Below are 22,827 nucleotides of genomic sequence, written 5' to 3'. Positions count from 1 at the left end.
AATTTACAGGATCTCAGACATCTCAGTCCAGAGAGAGAGATTTAGAGGGATTTCACCCCTGTGAAGCAGCATGAGCTTTCAAGCTGTGATCTCTCACATTCAGCCCCACATACCCCAGGCTCTGAGATTTGTAGCTGATTCCCTGAAGCAGGGTCAATGAGAAAAGATTTGCACAAGGAAGCACCCACCAAGGTTTGGACTATCCTCCCTTTCCTTCCCCTGAAGAAAAAGTGCTCTTAGTGCTCCCAAGGGACAAGCAATAGCACAAGAGGAAACAGCCCCAGGTTGCACCAAAGGAGCCTTAGGTTGGACATAAGGGATCATTTCATCCCCAAAAGGGTGGTCAAGCCCTGAACCAGGGCTTCTTCCTGGAGGGCTTTCAAAGCCCTGCAGATATGATGCTGAGGGCCATGGTTTAGTGGTGACCTAGCAGTGCTGGGTTAAAGGTTGGACTTGATAATCTTAAGGGTCTCTTCCAACCAAAAGAACTCTGTAATTCTACTCTGCACACAAGGTTCAGGTGACTCTGAGATGAGGATTCAAATCATCTCATGACTATGTCACTACATGAGGGTTTCCATTTACACAGGAGAAGGGAGCACCACAATTCACAGGGACACACCAAACTGGCAGGTACTGGTGGGGCTGCATCACAGGGACCCTTGCATTGCTGTGACTGTGCAGGCAAAGAGACAAAGGACAGTTGGGGTTCTGCATTTTTCTTGCAGAGTACAATTATTTTCTTTCTTCCCCTCCCTCTCCTCTTCTCTCCCCCTCACTCCTTTTTCCAGACTCTATGCAAGCACTCTGTGCCACAGGGATCCTGAGAGGAGCTGCTGTCATTAAATGCAACTCAGGTACCTCTGACTTTCTCCAACTTGTCAGGGCAGCAGCTCTTGGGACACCACAGGCTATGAATTCCCAATCAGTGCCATAATTAAAACCAGGGAGTGTGCCAAACCAGTCTGCCCTGTACCTCTGCAAGTCCTGCTTGTGCAAGCACAGAAAAGGAGGAGTTGGATGAGCAGAGCCTGTTGTGACAGGACAAGGGGCGATGGTTTGAAACTAAAAGAGGGAGATTTAGACCAGAGAGAAGAATGAAACTTTTTACAGTGAGGGTGGTGAGACCCTGGCCCAGGTTACTTAGAGAGGTGGGAACTCTTCCAGGTCAGGATGTTTGGGGCTGTGAGCAACCTGCTCTAACTGCAGATGTCCCTGCTGACTGCAGGAATGTGGTCTTTAAAGATCCCTTCCAAACTGGTTATTCTATGATCCTGTGAACCTTTAGTTCACACCTGCTTCTCTCCTCTAACAGGACATTAGTGGTTGGACTTCATGATCTCAAAAGGCCTCTTCCAGCCTCAACAGTTCCCTGATTCTGGGTTTTCCTGCAAGCCTTTTTCCCCATTTAATGCCTCTCACCTTCGGTCAGCCCACAAATTCCCACAGCCTCTGTCCGATCTGTTGCTGCTGTGATGTTTGGAACAATTCATTTCCATCACAAAATACATTTTCATTAAAAACATATACAAAATCCTCCTGACTCACCAAAACCAGACCAACCCAAACTCCTGCAGGTGCTTCACTTCAGCCACTGTGAGTGAAATCCCTGACTCCCAAGCACACCAATATATAAGCCACAATTCCTGTGTTTTCCCTGGATGATACAATTCTTTGCAGGACTTGATGATCTTAGAGGTCTTTATGTTTCCATGAAAATTCTATATTTAATTAAAGGATCAAAGCAAAGCCTTTGAGTGTGGCTCCATTGTAACTCCATGAGTCATAACTGAGAATTAAAACCAAACCAACCATCCTGGTTTAGAGAGAAAATTGCCTTTTCTTAAAGTATAATCATGGCAGGACTCAGAATAAGGTGTGAAATGTGATGGGTTTACAGTAAGGACAGTGAGACACTGGAACAGGTTGCTCAGGGAGGTTGTGGATGCCCTTTACCCTGGAGGTGTTCAGGGCCAGGTTGAATAAGGCCATGAGCAACCTGGGCTAGTGGAAGGTGTCCCTGCTCATGGCAGAGGGGGTTGCACTAGATGATCTTCAAGATCCCTTCCAACCCAAACCATTCTATGAATCTAGGGATGCAGAGCATGCATTTGCTCTTGGGCATCTATTTTCTATAACTTTCTATTATATTCTAAATTATTTTATATTCTATATATACACACTATAATTTCTATCTATAGTTCTGTTTTCTATGATCCATTTGCATGGGTGGAGAACGAGGAAGGAGAGGCACACAGAGGCTTGTGGCATCTCTCTGGGAAGCAGACACTGGAGAAGCACCAAGCAAGCAAGAAACGTAATAAAAAGCAGGCTATAATAGTATGTAGATTGTGTTTTCACTAATGAAAAATGTCCTTTCTTGCTTTTCCTTTGGGAATCAGACCCATCCAATCTCTTAATCTGGCTCCTGGCCAACAAGGCTCTTAAAGAAGGTGGTTTCGATGGTACTTAAGCCTCTTTAGCTCAAATTGCTTTCGTGCCAGTGGAGCTGGACAGGGGGCTCAGGGCACCCTGAGCTGGGTGTCTGGGGCATAGGAACCAGATGTGGGGCTGCAGTGATCCCCATGCCACTGCCTCCCCCACTCACCCCACCAGTGTTGTCCTTGCAGGTAAGCAAGGAAGAGTCATCTGCCATGGCAAAAAGCTTTTCATCTGGATCAAGCGTCTTTGAAAGGAATAAAAATCACAGAATGCCTGGTTGAAAGGGATCCCAAGGATCATCTGCTTCAATAGTACACTTGAAATGGGATGGACCAGCACCCTGTCAAGCTGAGTCTGCCCATTGTAGAGGAATCCACTTCTTCCCTTGGGAGAAAGGGAAATGAACTTTACAACGAGGAAGCCAGCAATGCTCTTGTGTGACCTCTGCATACTGAAGGGAGAGGACAGGGAAGGATGAATGAAAGGACCCAGCTCAGCAGGTGGCTGGGGCTGTGGTGTTACCTTGGCCCAGGGGTGTAAGATGGATTTTTTAAGGAAAGACAGGCTCCCAGGGACCAAGCTGTTGCCAGAGCCCAGTGTTGGGACCTCACTGACCCACCAGCCTCCTCCAGCCTGTTTTAGCTTGCTCACCACCCAACACACCAAAGGCAGGACACAGACAAAGGATGGGAATCGCCAAGCAACCGGAGGAGCAGCGCTGGCCTCCGGCTCCCAGCGCTGCCCAGAAATGCATTTGCAAGAAGGTGCATTTGCAAGACACAAGATCTTTGCAAGCATCCACTAAAGAGAGGGAAATGCTAACAAGGAGCTCAATGTCCTGAAAGCCCCATTTTACAGAAAGAGCTCAGTAATCACACATAAATAGAGGTATTTAAAGTATCTGAAATATCTGCAGCAGACCAGTCCCTTGCCAAGAGAAATAATTCAATAAATAATTCAGTAGCTGTGCAGAGATCTTACTTTACACGCTTGTAATGGTTCAGAGAGCAAAATCCAGCACCTTGCTGGCTGGATGGCAAAGCCTTGTGCTCACAGCCATGGTGCCAGCTCACCCTCAAAGCCATCCCTCCTCACTCCCGTCCCTCTGCACCCTCTTCCCCATCACCCTCCCTCTGCATAGGGTCCACCTCTTCAGCCACTGATGCCAATCCCCCTAAAGGAAGCTTCCTCCTCCAGCCCCCCATCTCCTGGCCACACTCAGGCACTGCTCAGAGATTTGAAACAACCTACAAATACCATTCACACCCCTCAGCAGATGGGCACAGCAGTGCTCTGAAACCAACGTGACTCATGCATACAGGAAAGCTGAGGGCTGGGATCCTGGTCCAGATCTGCCTCTGGTCAGGATAATGAAGCATTAGGAAGCCTGTGCAAGTAGTTGAAGTTTCCTGCTAGAAGGCAAACCCTCAGTGTCTCAGAGCTCTGCCGTTTCTGAACTCTATCAGTTGCTTAAGGCACATTAACCCTCCTCTGACTGCTGAAACATCCCTAAAATATTACCCAGCACCAGTGTGTGATCAACCAGAGTCACAAGGTTTCATGGACCAGCCTGAAAACCTCAGCCTGTGGTCACAGGATGAAGTTCTGATGGCCTGTGGTCACAGGATGAAGTTCTGATGGCAAATCCCATCTGGAACATTTTTGCACCCACATTCCTGCTCGCCCCACCCTTCTCGTGCCACTGTGGCTGCTGTGTGCTCACCCAAAGCATGCTCAGGAATCCTCCCAACCTGCATCACAACCCAGCCAGAAGACAAAGCAAACCTCAAGCTTTCTGGCTGGTTGGTCTTTTGCTTGCAGCTCTCTGGGGACACTCATGTGGCTCTGCCAAAACCATCTCAGGGGCTGCAGAATTTCTTCTGGGGAAACCACAGCCTGGTCCTTCCCTGCCTGCATCCTGCCTGCTTCCTCAGCTCACAGGCAGCACAGCTCATGGGAACAACCCATGGAGGTGACTAAAGCAGGAGCGAATTTGTCCCTCAGCCTTACAGCAACGTTTAGAGGTGCCAGTGAATCCTGTGCATGTTTACTTGGGCTCATGTTCAAGCTCCTCACCCTGTGGGCATCACTTCTGTCCCTTCATTGCACCATGGTGCTGCTTGTGCCAGGGCTGTGGTTCAGTTCTGGAAGCTGTTTGCAAAGCACCTGCAAAGTTCCCCTTTTCCCAGAGGGATCATAGAATCATCACAGAATGGCACAAGTTGGAAGGAACCTTAAAGGTCACTTAGCTCCAACTCCCCTGCCATAGGCAGGGACACCTTCCACTAGAGCAGGTTGCTCGAAGCCTCACCCAGCCTGGTCTTAAACACTTCCAGGGATGAGGTGTGCACAACTTCTCTGGGCAACCTGTTCCAGTGTCTCACCACCCTCAAAGAGCTTCTTCCTAATGCCCAATCTAAATCTCTCCTGCTCTAGTCTCAAACCATTGTCCCTTAGCATAAGGTAGCCATGCTCAGGTATAACTGTCAGTTCCTGTGAAGAAGTTGTTTTGTTGGGGTTTTCTGAGGGGTTTTGTGGGTTAGGGTTTTTCTCTGAGTGACGCTGATGGTTGATTGTCCTATATACTGTATGGCTCTTGTGTGACAGGCTGTGAGCAAACAGCTGAAACCGTGCCTTAAAAATAGTTATCTGGGGCAGAGTACAAAGAGAGGCACTGAATGGAGAGAGGGAAAGGCAGCTGCACCCGCAGCAGCCTGCCTGAGCAGCAGCAAGAAGGTGCTCTGCAAAGAGCTCAGTGGCTTGTTGCCAGGCAAAGTTGTGACGTTTGCCTTCAAGCATTGATTAGATTTAAGCAGACCTCAGCAGGGTCCAGTGAAGAGCCCCACCCGAAGGCACCAGAGCCAGGTCACAGAATCACAGAATCCCAGCGTGGTGGGGGTTGGAAGGCATCACCCAGAGATCATCCAGTCCAACTTGGCTGCCAGAGCAGCATCACCTAGAGCAGCCTGCACAGGACCTTTGTGCCCATCCCAGCATTCAAAACCCCTAGGCCAGGGCTGGGTGGTGGAAAGGAAATGTGGGGTGAGGTTTTTCACTCCTGCATGCCCAGGTAGGGAAGCAGCAGGTACACCAGCACACCTTGCCCCAGCTGTTTTGGGCTACCTCTGCTCTGTCCTCACAACAGGTCACTGCCAGGCAAGGACAGGCACAATGGCAGGTCCTGTGCTGCCAGTTCCCAGCCTAGCTCAGCTCTCCATGACCATTCACACCCTGCTCTTGGCTCTGTCTCCACAGTCAGGATGTGTTGGACCAGTCAGAGTGACACAGTAGGGCTGAAGGGTCACCAGAAGGCAGGAGCTGGCCCTGGCTGCTCTCCCACTGTGTACACAGTGCACCAGATTTGATTTCTGTGCTGTTTGCACAGGGGGATGGAGTGACCCAGACTCACACCGCTGCTGCATGGGGCTGTGGGGTTCCTCACCACCAGCTGGTGCTCCCCTCAGACTTACGCCTACCCTGGGGCACAGGGCTGCTGGTTGGACCAGGCAACTGAGCTGGCAGAACATGAACTGTCCTGCAAAAGCAACAGAAAGTCTGTCTCTTTCCCAACCAAATTCCTGCCTGGAGTGATCATAGAATCATAAAAACGTTTTGGTTGGAAAAGGCTTTTGACATCAAATCCAACCATTACCCCAGCACTGCCACTAAACCATGGCCCTCAGCACCACATCTACACAGCTCTGAAACCCCTCCAGGGATGGGGAATCCATCTCTGCTCTGGGCAGCCTATGCCAGGACTTGATAACCTTTTTGTGAAAGAAAGTGTTCCTCATGTCCAACCTAAGCCTCCCCTGGTGCAACCTGAGGCTGTTTCCTCTTGTGCTATTGCTTGGTCCTCAGGAGAAACTTGGGAGCACTGAGAGCATCCCAAGCATCCTGCATGGCCATTGCTTCATATTCAGACAAGTCCAGTAGCAGGGGGAATGCAGGACCCGAAGTGACACAGAAACCTACAGAAGCACACCACAGGAGACTTCCCATAACACCCCAGAGACAACACAGTGCCATGCTCAGAGTTAATCCTACAGAGGACAGGAAAGAACAGAAACATCTTGTCTACCACTTCCCAGCCACACATTAGCCCAAACTGCTTCTCTAGCAACTCAGCCTGGACTGAAACTCCTCCTTGAAGTCTTAGTCTTGTGTGTTCTCCTGCAACATCAGCACTTACATAGAACATGTTTGCAGCAGGGCTCAGCAGGTCAACCTGCAGCTGGCACTGCCTGCAGCCAGGAAGGTGCTGGAAACCAGGCCTGTTGCTGTTTGCAGGATGCTGCCCATGCGGTGTCACACCACAGATTTTCATCTGCTGCTTCAGATGCAGACACAGCCCAAGACCTGCCAGCTTGTACCATACAACAGCTAAGCATTGTCTTTATTTTGAGGAGCAATTCTCTGTAAGTCAATATCACAGCTTGAAGAGCTTCACAACTTGCTGGCCTCCCAGCACACTTAAAGCAGAGCCCCATGGACCATGAGCAAACCTGCTGCTAGGAGCATGCCCCTGACGATGGTGTTATGACTGTCACTGAAACTGGAAAATTACATTGAAAATGGGTGCTTAATGAATAAATAAAGCAACAGTTGGGGCACAGTCTAACTCCAGTAACTACAGTTGTAGCCCTCACTCACAGTAAGCTGCCTATAATTAGACCAGGTTAATTACCAATCGAGCATCTTGCAGTGCTTTTCTGAGGGACCTTGTCTATGTAGATGGGAAGGAGTGAAGGGACCCCAAAAGGTCTAAGTGCACCTGGAGAAAGGACTCCAAAAATCTAAGTACACTTGAAGAGAGGAGCCCAAAGGTCTAAGTGCACCTAGAGAAAGAACCCCAAAGGTAGCAGTGCACCTGGAGAGCTCAGGGTGTGTGCAGCCCCTGTGCACATATAACATGACTGCCTCCATCGTGTCCAGACTTCATCCCAAAACAAACTGCCAGCCAAAGGCGGCTTCAAAAGTTGCTCAAGGCTTGGCTTATTTGGCAAGCTTGCGGCACAAGAAAATAAGAATTAAGGAAGAGATAGGTCCTGTGCCAAAAGACCTGAAGGGAACAACTCTCTCCAAGGCATGGGGACCAGCAGCAACGACCAGTTCAGGCAGGAGAAGCACAGTGCGCAGACCTGCTGTCTTCTGCCGTGCCCTCTGCCTGCCTGGGCCCCGTGCCAGCAGCCTCCGGTCATCACCAGCACACAGTGCTCAGCACCAGCCAGGGCTCCTCGGAATAAGCTCTGCATGTTTCCTGCACACGAGGCTCTCCATGCTGTTAAAGGAACATCACTTGATGCTTCTCCCTATTTTGCACCAGGAAACCCAGGCTGATCACTGCAGAAATGGTCACCGTGGCAGGGACCTCGCTCACTGCGCTGCACAACAGCAAACAGCCATGTTCGGCTCCTGCAGGTTTTCCAGTGAGGCTTCACAGCTGCACCTTGGCCATGCTGACCCATCATGCTCTACTAAAACAAGGAGCCTCTCTGAAAACATCTTCAATTCCTAAACAAAATCTCTTCCTATCCCATCAAAAGATGGGGCACACCAGGGACAGGAACACGCTAAGCACAGAATCCCAGCATGACGGAGGTCAGAAGTGACCTCTGGGAATCATCCAGTCCCACCCCCCTGCTAAAGCAGGGGTACCCACAGCAGCTTGCTCAGGATCACAATGGCCTGGTGGGTTTGGGGTCTCTCCAGACAAGAAGATTCCACAATCTCTCTGAGCTCCAGAACCCTCAGAGCAAAGTTTCTCCTGATGTTTAGGTGGAAATTCTGAGGTTCCATCTTGTACTCATTGTGCCTTGTCCTCTTGCTGGGCTCCACTGAAAAGAAACTGACTATCATGGCAAGCAAGAAACCACACTCAACATCCAGAGAGGATGCTTCACGCCTACAGAGAAGGCTCCCATGTTCTGTGCTCTTCCAGGACAGCCCCCCAAACCAGCCTCTATCTCTGCATCTAGATGACCTTGTCCCTGGTGTGCGGCCGGGCATGGAGGCAGAGCCCAGCGGAGGTGCCTCGGGGAGTCCCTGAACCCCAGGTTTGTTCCTGGTCCTGTGCAGGATCCCTGGGGCTGGAAACAGCAACCATGGTTGTTCCGGGGGCTGGAGCTCCCCAGCCTCTGCAGCACTGGGATCTCCATCCAGAACTGGGCTGCAGCTTGCGTCCCCCATTCCCCCCTCCCATCCCAAACCTGTTAAAATCGTCTGAAAAACTTCCAAACCCTCAGACCTGTCGTGCTGGAGGCTTATCCTCAATCCAGCGGGTTCTCCCCCATTGCAGCCGATATCCCTCTTTCCTCGGCAGCACCTATGGGTGCTCTGTGCACCCCTTTTTTTGGGTGGTTTTGGTTTGCTCCGCATCCCGGAGCCAAACGACCGCAGAGCTGCAGCCCCCGTGGCTGGGTGAAACCCCCCTAAAGCCTCCCCAGCTCCTTACTAGGATTATGAGAGTAAGTGTAAACACGCACACACGCACCAGCCAGGACTCACCAGCTCCAGGGAAGGAGATTTCCCTGCTCTGCCCTTGCAGGCAGTCAGCTCATGGCTGGATCTCCCACCGCTCGTGGACTTGTTGAAGAACTGCTGACTCCAACCAGTCCCACCCCCTTCCCATCTGCAAACTGCTGAAAGAAGTTAAGCTTGGCTAATATCAGCTTAGGCTGTATTAGCACAGCGGCAGCGCTGCCCCAGTGTAACCCTTGAGGCACTGGAGACTCCAGTTCCCAGCACAGGGAGCATTATTGCAGCTTCTCGCAGAAGCGGGGGGAGCTCCCCCCTGCCTGCTACTGAATATTCCATGGGTTTGACAGGGCTCTTTGTCAGCCTGGGAGCTTTAGGGCTCCTTCCAGGCTCCAGGCAAAGCTTTTGGAACTCAAACTGCAGAGCCCTGCCGCAAACGCTCAGTTTAACATGAAAGACAGCATCGGGTTTGCTTTTCCTTTGGGAAAAGGCATCACCAAATGAAGTTTCTGACACGGAGCAAGTCTGCGCTGCTCAGCTTCAGAGCTTGAGCAGAATCAACGTAAATCACAGAGTGCTTTGGGCTGGAAGGAGTCTTAAAGATCCAACCCCCCTGCCATGGGCAGGGACACCTTCCACTAGCCCAGGGACACCTTCCACCAGCCCAGGTTGCTCAAGGCTTCATCCAGTCTGGCCTTGAGCACCTCCAGGGAGGAGTCAGCCACAACCTCCCTGGGCAACCTGTTTCAGCACCTCACCACCCTCACTGGAAAGAATTTCTTTCTCATCTGAAATCATCCAAATTAAGAACGTAGCAAGAGGAGCAGCACTGGTAACACCATCCTTACATTGTTAGGTAAATTAAAAGCAAAGGAAAACACCCAATATTTGAGCCACACCAAGTCTTGTTAATTTAAACTGATGAGAACACCCCCTCCCCCCCCCAGCCCCCTAACACCCCCCCCACACACACTTTGTTGTTCAGCTGTGGTGGTAAAATCATCAACATTTAAGATCTGAGAGGTGTGGCTGAGGTGTTTCTCCCAAAGAAAAGAGCATTCATTTCAACTAAAGGCTAACATCTCTCATTGTTTCCAATTCCTCACTCCTGTGCTCACATAACCCCAGGTGGGTCACTTCTGTGGGCCCCACCAAGAGCTTCTCCCCTTATCAACACCTTATTTACTCTGTGATTCCTTCCTGGAGTTGTGGCAGTCAGCAGGCACCTGAGGAGTCTTCCCCTCCCCGGGATAGATACCTGGCTTTGTTAAGATGGAAATTGTTTTCCTCACCTGTTTTCTTTTTTTGTGTGTTCCTGAAACCAGATCTCCACAAACACCTGGCAAAAAGGGGAGGAAGGTGGAGATGCTCTCTCACTGTTGCAGAATCAAAGAACTGTTTTGGTTGGAAAAGGCCTTTAAGATCACCATTCTCTACCAAGGCTGGTGTTAAACTATGTCCACATCTCTGCCTCTTTGAAACATATCCAGGGATGGGGATTCAACCACATCCTTAGGCAGTCTGTTGCAGGGCTTGACAATCCTTTCAGTGAAGAAATTTCTTCTAATGTCCAAACTAAACCTGCCCTGGTGCAACTTGAGGCCATTTCCTCTTGTTCTGTCACTTGCTACTTGGGAGAAGAGACCAACCCCCACCTCACTTCAACCTCCTTTCAGGGAGCAATGAGGTCTCCCCTCAGTCTCCTTTTCTCCAGTCTAAACTCCCCCAGTTCCCTCAGCTGCTCCTCACTAGCCCTGTTCTCCAGACCCTTCACCAGCTTTGTTGGCCTTCTCTGGACCTGCTCCAGCCCTTCAATGTCCTCCTTGGAGTGAGGGTATGGTAACAGAATGATGTTTGCATTGGTGACACAGCAAATATTTCTGAGCACTTCCCAGGAGCAGCAGGAAGCAAGCACAGGAGAATGGAGGATTAGTTCAGTAATTAGGAACACTAATAGGAGGCTACCAGAGGAGGCTTCCTGCTCTTCTCCCTCTAGCTCTCAATTTCCTTACACCACAGGGATGCCAATGGATGGCAAAGGGACAAAAAGTAAACCCATGATGGTAACTTTTCCTTGCTTGTGCATCCCTTCCCAGCTGTCACCCTCAAAGCATTTTCCAGGATCCAGCAGCACAGGCTCCATTTAGCTGCTGAGCACAGCAAGGTGCAGGGCTCCTATTGCTGCCTGAGATGCTTCTTGCTACCTCAACAAGGCTGGAACCCATCAGTCACAGACCCCAACCACAACCCACACCCAGCTGCAGTCCCCTCAGGAGCAAGGGACTGGCACTGTGCCAAAAAATGAAGGGAAAGGGGGGATTGGCATCATGCCCTGGCATTTTTGGAGCAGCCTGTGTTTGTATATTTAAGGGCATCTTAAATCACAGCCCAAAGTCAAACACGTCACTGTAACTTCCATTTTCTTCTGACAGCAATAACAAGCAGCTACATTGCTTGGATGCTTTGCAACACTTGGTTTATGTTCTGAGTTCCTTGCCCTGGCTTTAGGGTTGCTTTACTAACTCTCCTGTTATTTGTATTTCTGTTCCTAGTCAGTTCCACTTTGATTTAGCATTCTTTCCTCTCTGTGCCTGGCCCTGCTGTAACTTGCCTTGGCTCTCCTTTTTCACTGATATTTTTAAGTCCTCATAAAGACATTTCTGTCCATCATAAGTTTCACAAACTCTCCCCAGCCCGTGCATGGCTGCACATAAGTGAATTTCCTATTCTGCTGCCTCCTCATCCTCAGGTTTTTTATTTGTGTGGTTGATTTTGTCTCCAGCCCCTTCCCTGCTCCAAAAGATGAGGTGTTCAGTGGATCTTAAGTTCTTGCTGGATAATAGAAAGAAACTCTCTATTAGAAAGAAATTTACAATTAGGGTGGTGAGACACTGGAACAGGTTGCCCAGGGAATCTGTGGATGCTCCCTCCCTGGAAGTGTTCAAGGCCAGGTTGGATGAGGCCTTAAGCAACCTGGGCTAGTGGCAGGTGTCCCTGCTCATGGCAGGGATGTTTGAAACAATATGATCCTTAAGGTCCCTTCCAGCCCAAACCATTCTACGATTCTTTTCCAAGCAGGCGAAGCTATGAAAGCAGCCTTTGAATCCCTCTCCGTGGGCATTTGAAGATGTTTCTCTGCGAGACAAGGCTTCAAAGGGTTAAGGTGGGGGAGGTCCTCAGACAGCCCATTCTTCAGTCTCAATGACCCAGAGCTTTTGCCTTTTCAGACGTAGTTAGGCAAATAAAGCCAACAGAGGATATGCAAATGCCTTTTCCGAAAGGAAACACAGCCCGGAATTGTTGTTGGCAGGTCAGAGCATCACACCACCCTCAGCAGCCTCTCAGCTGCCGGGATTTGCCTGCCCGGGGAGAAGCAGCCGGCACAAAACCCACCCTTTGCAGGCAGAACAAAACCAGGGCTGGGGCATTGCATAGGGAGAGGGAAGAGAGGTCACTGAGGATATCTCCAGATGGTCTCCGAAACCTCAGCTGGGTCGGGCTCCCTTGTTCGGGGCGAGACCCGCAGTCCCTGCTCACAGATCCGAGGGACATCAGCGGTTGGTGCCGCTTGCCTGAACTTTGACAAGGAGGTTGCTCACAAGCTGCTCTCAGCTGGGCTGCTCAGAGAAGTTGAAACATTTTGTGGAAGAGAACAGAATATTAAAATCAAGCGGAATTAAGTCATCTGGGGTTGGGGAGAATCGCACGAATTGTAGAATCATCACAGAATGCCTTGAGTTGGAAGGGACCTTTAAGATAAACTAGTCCCAACCCCCCTGCCGTGGGCAGGGACACCTCTCACTGGCCCAGAATGCTCAAAGCCTTGTCCAGCCTGAGGCAGCCACCATGTCTGAGCAACCTGTTCTAAAGCTGAACTCTCTTGTAGATACAAAGGAAAAATACATTTAACATCTCAAGAAAGATGCTAATATATTTGTCTTTTTACCCTCACCATTCGAAATGGCCTCAAAACAAGCTCTAATTCCACCCTTCCCCCCCCCCCCCCCCCTTCATACCTAAATATCCTGCAGAAACCTGCAGAGTAGATGTTTAAATCTGCATAATTCACATCTCCTGTAGTTCCAGGGTGAGTTTGGCTTGGATCACCTCCAACCATTTAAATCAACTGCAGAATGATTTACTCCCTCTCTAGATACTTTTTCAAAGAAAGGGGAGAAAAAAAGGTTAAATTAAATCAGCTCAACAATCTCAGTGCATGTTCTTCTGCTGACCAGCTAATACTTGCCCCTGGAGGAAAACCCAGAGGTATCCCAGCTTAGCAAACCCCTTGGTGCTTTTTCTGGCTGTGGCTTTTCAGCTGGTGCCACCTAGCAGCAAGTGGCACACCCCAGTGAGCACAGCATGTTCATGATGTTCCTTGAGCTGATTTGAGGGTTTGGTGGCCCTGGAAAATACCTGCTTGCTGCTCTGGAGGCAAAGAGGATGTGGCTCTGCCCCTTGTGCAGACACACTTGCATGTCCTTCCCAAGGAGGCTGTTCCTGAACCTGCATCTCTCCCCAGGCTCCATCACTAGCCTGTAAGAGCCCAGGGGCTGCTGTAGCTTTTGCATGGGGACAACACAACCTGAGTCTCTTGATGGCTGGTGGGAAAAATAAAGGTAATCTTAGCCCTTCCTCTCCTTTGCCTCAGTTTCTTGATGGCTACTGTCAGAAGGAGAGGTCACCTTAGCCCTTGCTGCTCTTTGCCTCAGTTTCTTGATAGCTGATGGGAGAAGGAAAGGTCATCCTAGCCCTTGCTCTCCTCCACCATGAACACTCACAGTGGCTTGGCTTGCCTAGCCTCCTCCTTCCTACCATCACCAAAACCTTCAGCAGCAAGGTCAGTGAAGGCAGCCTTGGAGTTTGACAGCTAGTCAATAGACCTCCATGGGTAACCACCTCAGCCAGCAAGCAGAAAAGATTCCTCTCTACTGTTGTTTTTCTGAATCACAAGCCAGAACCCAGGAGGTTCCTTCTGAACAAGAGGAGAAAATTCTTTGGTGTGAGAGTGCTGGGAGCCCTGGTGCAGGCTTGTGGAGTTTCTTGCTCTGGAGAGATTCCAAACTCACCTGGACATTGTGACCCTGGGCAAGCTGCTGTGGGTGCTCTGCTTTATCAGGGGGCTTGAACTGGATGACCTCCAGGGGTCCCTTCCGACTCTCACCGCTCCAATCAGACAGGAACCCCTGGGCCAAGTGGCATGAGAGTCTCTGGAGCCACTTGACCTGCCCAAGGCCAACCCAGCCAACACTGAGTTTGCAGGATTGTTTCACAGTGATGAAGTGGAAACTGTTGCCTGCAGCTTGCATGTGGTGTACGCTGAGATTGTATCTACACCACAGCAGCCACACCGCTGAGCAAATGGAAAGCTGAGGCATAGCCTTGCAACGCCAGAGTTCACCAGGCTAAATATCAAGCCTGTTCCTCCCCTGACTGGGAGTTTCCTAACCAGGTGGTGATTTCCACCGAACCATACCTTCTTGTACCCTCAAGTGACATTTTCTTTTTGTGGTACAAAAAAAATTGACTTGGACAAAGCGGTTGGATTTCTCTTCTTTCCACCTTGGGGAGTGGTCTACCACACATCACAGAACACAGGAAAGGGCCTTGTGTGGCTAACCAAGGAGCTCCAGGGACAAAAAGAGCAATACATGGGTTCTGTGGGACAATCAGTGCAGGGTTGTGCCATTACCTCAGCCCACAGCAAGCAGGAGGTGCATTTTTCACCATACTTTTCTGAAGTATCTGCTACAAGCCATAGCTACATCACTGCTTGTAAAAGCTCAAGCAGTGAGTAAAGAGTGAGTGAAGCAAGACTGCAGCAGGGAGTTTGGGAACCAAACCTGAGCCTGCCAGGATGGCTCAGGGGATGAACTGTTCTTGTGGCTTTGAAACTCTTTCCTGACTGAAGAATCAGCTCAGTGTCTTCCCCTACCTCAACACCAGCCACCATGTTTACCACAGCAGAACAGTAAAATATTTGGCCATATGGCCAGCAGGTCAAGAGAGGTTCTCCTCCTCCTCTATTCTGCCCTGTTGAGACCACAGATGGAGGACTGGGCTGTCCAGTTCAAGAGAGACAGGGAACTACTGGAGAGAGTTCAGGGGAGGCTGCAAAGTTGCTGAGGGGCCTGGAGCATCTCTGTGAGGAGGAAAAGCTGAGAGTCTTGGGGGTGTTGAGCCTGGAGAAGAGCAGCCCCAGAGGGGAGCTGAGCAATGCTCAGCAAGAGAGAAAGGGTGGGGGCCAAAAGGCTGGAGCCAGACTCTTGTCAGTGGTGCCCAGTCACAGGACAAGAGGCAATGGTCACAAACTGGAACTCAGAAAGTTCCATTTGAACAGAAGGAGAGCCTTCTTTGCTGTGAGGGTGCTGGAGCCCTGGAGCAGGCTGCCCAGAGAGCTTGTGGAGTCTCCTTCTCTGGAGAGATTCCAGACCCACCTGGGCAAGCTTCTCTGTGTGACCCTGCCATGGCATGGCAGTTGGACTGGATGATCTCCAGAGATCCCTTCCAACCCCTACCATGCTGGGATTTAGGATTTTATCTAGTCAGAGAGCATAAGGAAGAAGCAGAATCAGACAAAGCCTCCAGCTCCTTCCTGCAGCCTCCGGTCACCTTGAAGGCTCCATGACAATGTTTACAGCAGGAGGAGGATTTGACACAGTACCTGACCTGTCACAAATAAGCACTGATAGCCCTCCACAGCAATCCATCTGAGCCCAGCCAGACGTTACCCTTGCCATGCTGTACGGGATCAGCTCCGAGTTCCTCAGACTCTCTGGGAAATGCTTTGCAAAGACTCTTACTCAGCAGCTCCGAGAAGAAAAGCCCTGGAGAGGCAGGAGTGGCTTACAGCAAACTAAGGAATGCAGAGAAAGGAGCAGGAGGGCTCCTGCTGGGGTTCCCTGGGTTGTACAGATGTATTTTGAGACTGCTTATCCCAAATTTCAAGACATGTGCTCTCCAGCACACCTTACTCCACTGATTCTTAGGCTGTCTGGGTTCACAAGCTAAGTCCCCCTCTTCAGAGGGACAGGAAGAGAGAAGCTGAAACAGTTTGGACACTGGTCCCTTCTCCAGAAGGGACAAGGAGCTGCAGTCATGGAACAGCACAGATGACCCTCCTCAGAACTGCCAGTGCTCCTGGCAGCTGCTTCTGGACCTGCAGGGTCCCCAGTGCCAAGGACCTGCAGGGCTTTGGCTGTGCAAGGTAGTGCAAGAGCCAGAAATAGCAATGATGGAAGAAACTCATTACTTGTATTGATCCATCACTAAAGAACACATGCAGAGCACTTAAAAATAAGGCCATTATTAATAGATGTTCTTCTCCACTGTTCATTTCTGGTCAGAAAGAGGGTGATTAAGTCAATCATGTTGTTTGGGGGCTGCATGGAGAAATAACCTAGCAATGCCAAGAAAAAGAAAACAAAACCATGGAAAAAGAGCTGCCCTGGATGCTTGAGCATCCCTCAGGAGGTAAATACCTGTGTCATGTTACCTACTATCACTTCTCCAACCTGGCTCAGCCTTGCTTCTGGTTAGCCATAAATTACTCAGGTGCTAGTTGCAACTCTGCAGTGATAAGGAGGGAAGGTGCTGCTGTTTCAGGAGGTTGGAGTGGGATGGGAGTTTGCCTCTTCTCCCTAGTATCAGGTGACAGAATGAGAGCAAATGGGCTGAAATTGTGCCAGGGGAGGTTTAAGTTGGATTTCAGGAACAATTTCTTCACCTGAAGTGTGGTCAGGCTTGGAACAGGCTGCCTGGGAAGGTAGAGTCCCCGTCCCTGGAGGTGTTCAAGAAACGTGTGGACATGGCACTAGGGGACGTGGTTTAGTGGCCACTGTGGTGTTGGGTTGATGGTTGGACTGGATGACCTTTACAGGTCTTTTCCAACCAAAACAATTCCATGAGCCTCCCAAAGAGCTCTCAGAAATGCAACAAGAAGGAGAGGTTGACAGCCTCTGATTCTCTGCAGTGTTTGGTGACGTCAAAACTCCAATTAGACTCTTACTGATGTAATGTTGTGTTTCTTTGTTCCTGGCTTGCTCCCAAGTCAGCTTTCCTCTTTCTGTGGGTATTCAGTTAATTCAGTTTACCATCTGTCTTCAGAGCTTCTCTCCTTTTTTTTCCATTGCTTGAATGTATTTGTAATAGCCATAGGAACACAGAGACAAGAATAGGATCAAGCCTCCAGATGAATCCAGAGCAGCAGAGAAATGGCTCTGCACTGTCCTTCCCCAAAAGCAAGCAAGGAAACCTAAATACAGTCACTCTTTCCTTTGGATGGCATATAGCAGCTGTTCAAATGGAGCAGTAATTGAGGGCTGAACACTAAAAGCAGCTAAGTATACCCCAAATAGCCCAGGTTTGCCACTTGTGCAGCAGCTGGGCTGAGCAGCCTGGAGCATCTGCTCTCTTCCACACACAAAGCACAACAGGAAACATTTCTTCTCCAAAGAGCTGAATTTTGGGCCATCAACAAGGACTCCTGTGCCACAGCACAAGAGCCAGGTTCAGAAGTGGGGCTGTAGAAGTCTGTGACAACACCAGGTGAACCTCTTGCTTCCTTTGCAAACATACATTGAAAAGTATCAGGAGATGCACTGGTTCCAAAAGGGACACTGCCATGGCCCTTCTTGTGCCTCCATTCATGAGAGTAGGCACCTGCTGGGGCTTCCAACAGCTGCCAGGAGAGCACACCCTCCTCTTCCTCACGGTATGGCAGGACAACAGGGTGGAGGAGCAGCTGAGGGTTGCAGTCATACGAAATGAGGAAGGAAGAGAAGATCAGGAATCTTGGGATCTCCTACCTTCACTGAAGGGGAGAAGAGCAAAGGGTAAGCTCTAACCTCATGCTGCTTCAACCAAAGCAGCCCAGTGTGCACATTCCCAGGGGGATTTGTTGGGTTTATTTCACTGAGCCACGCTGTGCAACCTTCAGGCCATCCAAGTCTGCACATTAGGAAATAGGTAGCTTTGTCCTTCTCTGACTTCTACCATTGTTCTGTTCAGGTGAGCATGGCAGACCCTTTCTCAATGAGTCAAACCCTTGCAATGATGCCAGAAATTAATTCAAAGCAAACAAGAGTGCTGCACAAGGTTGTAACCACGGAATGGTTTTGCTTGAAAGAGACCTTTAAGATCAAAGCCAACCACTAGCCCAGCACTGCCAGGTCACCAAGAAACCTCAGCACCACCACAGCCTTGAAACCCTTCCAAGGACAGGGACTCCACCACTGCCCTGGGCAGACTCTTCCAGGGCTTGACAACCCTTTGGGGGAAGAAATTGTTCCTCATGTCCAACCTAAACCTCCTCTGGGTCAACTTCAGGCCATTTCCTCTTGTCCTATCACTTATGCCTTGGGAGAAGAGACTGACCCCAAAATTACTCCAATCTCCTTTCAGGGAGTTGTAGAGGACCAGAAGTTCTCAACTCAGCCTTCTTTTCTCTAGGCTGAACACCCCCAGACCCCTCAGCTGCTCCTCACCAGCCCTGTTTTCCAGACCCTTCACCAGCTTCCTTTCTCTTCTCTGGACATGTTCCAGCACCTCAATGTCTTTCTTGGAGCAAGGTGCAGACTCATCAATGTCCAATAGAAGGAAAAAAATAAAAATCACTGTCTTGGTCCTGCTGGTGACAACTATTAGCCAAGGAGCCCCTGGTTCAGTAAACAAGCACAGCTACTGTGACTCCTTTCCAGCACAGAGTAGTCTCTGATGGGGTAGAGCAACCAGAAACCCCAGACCACACATGAAAGCAATCCCAAGCACACAACTGAGCAAGTGCCACGCTAGGTGAGGCAGAGCCCTCACCTCTATGGTGGCATCCAGCTTCTGCAGTTGAGTGGTGGCCTTGGCAGTGGTAGTTCTGTGGTTGGACTGAATCTTAAAATCTTTGGAAACCTAAATGGTTCCATGACCCATGCTGATGCACCTTGCAGCTGCCGAGAATGGGATGCAAATGGAATAACAGCAAAGCTGTCTTCCAAAGACACTATCCTGTAGATGAAAACCCTGGGCTAAAATCATGTCCACACCAAAACTGAGCATGGCATGAGGGGAGGTCACAATCACACTTACTTTGGGATACCTGGATACAAAGGGGGATGTTTGGCTACAGCAGAGTAAACACCACGTTGGGAGGCACACGGATCAATCCCCTCTGGGTGGACATGGAAAACTCAGAGCAGCAGCTCACACATGAGACTCTCCCCCAGTGGGCCCAAGTCTCCTTCCCTTGCCATAAACAAGTCTGCTGCATCCAGTTACGTAGCTCAGAGAGGTCCCTGGAGCCCCAGGGCCCAAAGGACTGTGAAAAACACCTGCCTGCAGCCTCTGAGCCAAGTCCTGCTTCCTGATTTGCCATAAAAATCCCTCTGGGACACATTTGCACTGTGTGAGCTTTACCACAGTTGCAAAGCAGCTGATCCAAGCAGCTCTAAGCCCACTGCCAATTCTCAGGGACAATATTCAGGCCAGAAATACTGGGGTCCCAATTTTTTTCCCCAATATGAAACATCCCTTTTCATGACCAAAAGAAGGATGTGGACATGAATGTGGCTACTGATGTTTCCCATTCTTGACTCTCCCCCACCATGAACATTCACCTGATGATGCAAAGGTCACAGAATTATTTTGGTTGGAAAAGACCTCTAAGACCATTGAATCTGACCATCAGCCCACCACCACCACAGCCATTATACCATGTCCCCAAGTGCCATAGCCACAGGTTGCTTGAACACCTCCAGGGATGGTGACTCCACCACCTCCCTGGGCAGCCTGTTCCAGTGCCTGACCACACTTGTAGCAATGAAATCGTTCCTAATATCAAACCTAAACCTCCTCAGCACAATTTCAGACCATTTAATCTCATTCTATCACCTGACACTAGAGAAAAACTGACCCCACCTGTCTCCAACCTCCTCTCAGGGAGTTGTAGAGAGCAATGAGGTCTCCCTTCAGCCTCCTCTTCTCCAGCCTGAACAACCCTAGTTCCCTCAGCTGCTCCTCACCAGACCTGTTCTCCAGACCCTTCACCAGCTTAAAAGATGCTGTTTTTGAAAGTCATATTCCTTTTGTAGTTCTTCCCCTCAGAATTTCAGCTGCCATGGGGAAAGCTGTTTGAGGGATCAAGGGAGAACAGCACCAAACCAGCCTTACCTTTCTCAGGACAGAAGCTTCACAGATCCAAAAGATTTAGTCTTAAATAATTGCAGCAGACCATTTTGGGCTGAACTATTCAATAGCTTTTGAGGAACCTCCTGTTTCAGGCTTAGCCCTCATTTTCTAGCCCAGACACTTCAAATCTTTGCTGCCTGCCCACAAAACAATGGGATCCACACTCATCCCCATGCCCGGCAGCTCCAGTTCATGAGCACACACGGATCACAGAATAATTGTCAGGGTTGGAAGGGACCTCACCGATCATGTGGTTCCATCCCCCATGCCATGGGCAGGGACACCTTCCACTGGCTCAGGTTGCCCAGCACAATACCCGGTGTCACCCATCGCGTGCCCTGAGACATTAGCCAAGGATGGGCCAAATGATTGCAGGGGGAGGCTGATTCGGGAGGAATTATGTAAGCCGCTTTCAGCTGAGCTGGCTGCACGGCTCTGCGCTCGCATCCCATTGTGCCGGCTCCAGTCGCATGCACCACAACATCCCGGCTTCATCTTTGCCATCACAAGCGCGCTCCCGCCTGCCCTTTCCCTTCGAAAAAAAACTCTCAAATGTCCTTTACCCTGGAAGGAGGGATACGAGGCGGGGAGCAAAAAGCAGGTCCTAAAGCGAGGGATGCAAAGGGGCAGCAGATAGCGAGTCCACCCCACTCCCCCCACCCCGCACGCTGCGGGAGGAAGGAAGGAGCTGGAAAGCAACAGAATGAGGGATGGAGGGCACCAAATCTCACCCACTGAGGTGTTTTTGGGGGGTCACTCACCCAGCAGCAGCCAGCCGGAGCCTGCGGAGCCCAGGAGCGGGGCGAGCATCCCTGCGGCACGGCCCGCTCCCTGCAGCCGCGCACTGCGGCGCGCTCTCGGCCAGCTCCCTGCGCGCTCCCGACCCGCCGCGCCCCCCCTCTCAAGCACGGGGCGGTATTTTGAGCAGCCCTCCCACTCTCCCCATCCCTCCGAGCCTTCCAGCTTCGTCTAAAAAGGGGTGATGCTGGTGGCTGGTGACGATGGGAGGAGAGTGGAAGCATCCCTTCAGCCCTTGCACGACCAGGAGCATCGGTGGGAGGAGGAGGGAGGGAAATTGGACAAACTTCAAAATAATGGCTGTTATTGTCACCTTTGGCCAATAAAAATCGCTGCTGGATGGTGACCTGCACAGGAGTGGTCTGAAAAACTGCCCAGGGGATGCTGAAGCGCCTACAGCTCCATCAGCAGAGCCTGAAAGACAGACCAGCAGTGCTTCACCAATGCACCCACAGCCCCCTCAAATACATGCCTTAAAAGGAGACAAAGTGCACCACTAAATAGATGGAATAGCAGATTTGCATTCTTAGCAGTTCCCTCTCTCCCTGAGCAAGATGGTTGTAGGAAAATTAATCTCCAGGCTCCACTGTATGAGAAGGGCTTTGCAGAAAAAGGCTTTAAAAGGGCTGCACCAGTGGTGAGCTCACATCTTGCATCCCTCCAGCAATCACATGCCAGTGGAATAGACAGGGCAGGAGTAGCAAGAGGCAGAAGACAAACTGCCTTTTCATCCAGCCCTTGGAGTGACTAACATGGCAGATGGGCAAAGGTGATAGAACTTGCTCAAAAGGGGGACATGCAGCTGCTCAACTCTTTAACATGGAGTAAGGCACACCAAAAAGATTTCCCTGTCTGCACCAGGAATTAGAACTAGCTCAGGTTTGGGTGCAGCTGGTCAGGGCACAAATTTCCCTTGAAGACTTTTGGTTTGTTTAGAGGTGAAAAAAAAACAACAAACCAAAACTGCTGCAAAGGAAATTCCATTTGATGACAAACATTCTTTTTTTTTCCACTGTGTGGTTTCATTCTCATTCACTGTGAAAAGGACTTAAAATATTTTACTGTCTATAGATGGCCAGCAGCTGATGTCACTTCTTTTACTGTCATCACTGCCCACACCTGAAAGTGGTTAGAAAATTGCCATGTCCACTCCAGTCAAGGGGCTGTGGGCCTTCCAAGATCTGTGGTCTCAAAGCAGAAAGCCATCATCAAGTGGTGTCAAAACATTAACTAAAATGGCTATCAAACAGGATATGGCAAACATCACCTCCACTGCAGGGTTCCACCTCCATTGAGTAAAATAGATTAGAGGTGGAACACTGCACCATCTATTCTACTGAAGAGCTTCTGCCTAGCTTGTTCCTACTACCTTCTCCTCCTTGATGAGGAAAACCAGCTCCTACCCCACTTTTTACCTTCCTCCCTGCAGCAAATCGTGTTGGAAGGCTGTAAGCACATTTTATCTTCTGCAAGCTACCTAGATCCTAGAGTTGCTGTGTCTAAGCAAGCTCAGACTTCTTCCTGAGCCACAAGGCAATGCCCTGAGCCCTAATTCTGGGCTCCTAAAAGCCTTGTTTGTAACTAATCAACAGCACCATGGCCACAGCTCGCTGATTGGAAGTATTAAGTTGCCCTAGTGACCTAGGATCTCTTGGGCTTTCAGGGGATAGGCCTTTTAAAATAACACTTCCTTAGCCAAGCTGAGGGACCAGTAGAAACTGAAGTGTACCAGCTCCCCAAACTGCACTAAACAGGCTTCCAGCAGACAGATTTGCACAATGAGTCCTGAAAACACATTTCCCCCATCTAACATAGCAATGAAGGTCACTGACACAACAAATAACTGGACCTCCATGCTCCTGCTTTGTTGAGGAGTCACAAGGCCTCTGCTGATGCTCTGCAAAGAGCTTTCCTGACCTCATGATCTCCTGCAGC

The 22,827-nt window shown here is 50.0% G+C and overlaps 1 protein-coding gene across 4 annotated transcripts in view; it reads right to left on the bottom strand.

Moving 5' to 3' along the window:
- The window catches only part of ACSL6 (acyl-CoA synthetase long chain family member 6), a 68,797-nt gene extending 47,874 nt beyond the window's left edge, over positions 1-20,923 (bottom strand). For 2 of the 4 annotated variants that reach the window (XM_068158122.1, XM_068158131.1), the window contains exon 1: positions 20,856-20,919. In XM_068158122.1, the coding sequence (XP_068014223.1) occupies positions 20,856-20,904 (49 nt within the window). In that variant the 5' untranslated portion in view covers positions 20,905-20,919. Of the gene's footprint in view, positions 1-8,949; positions 9,061-20,855 lie in introns of those variants that run through there. The other 2 variants (XM_068158113.1, XM_068158140.1) reach the window with 2 other exon arrangements.
- Positions 20,924-22,827: the final 1,904 nt, after the last annotated feature.

The sequence above is a fragment of the Melanerpes formicivorus genome, unplaced genomic scaffold (genome assembly GCF_026170545.1).
Source record: "Melanerpes formicivorus ecotype bairdi unplaced genomic scaffold, bMelFor1.0.p_v2 SCAF_2, whole genome shotgun sequence".
Classification (NCBI taxonomy): domain Eukaryota; kingdom Metazoa; phylum Chordata; class Aves; order Piciformes; family Picidae; genus Melanerpes; species Melanerpes formicivorus.
The sequence above is the reverse complement of the archived record's forward strand: the minus strand, read 5'-3'. Positions and strand labels throughout refer to the sequence as shown.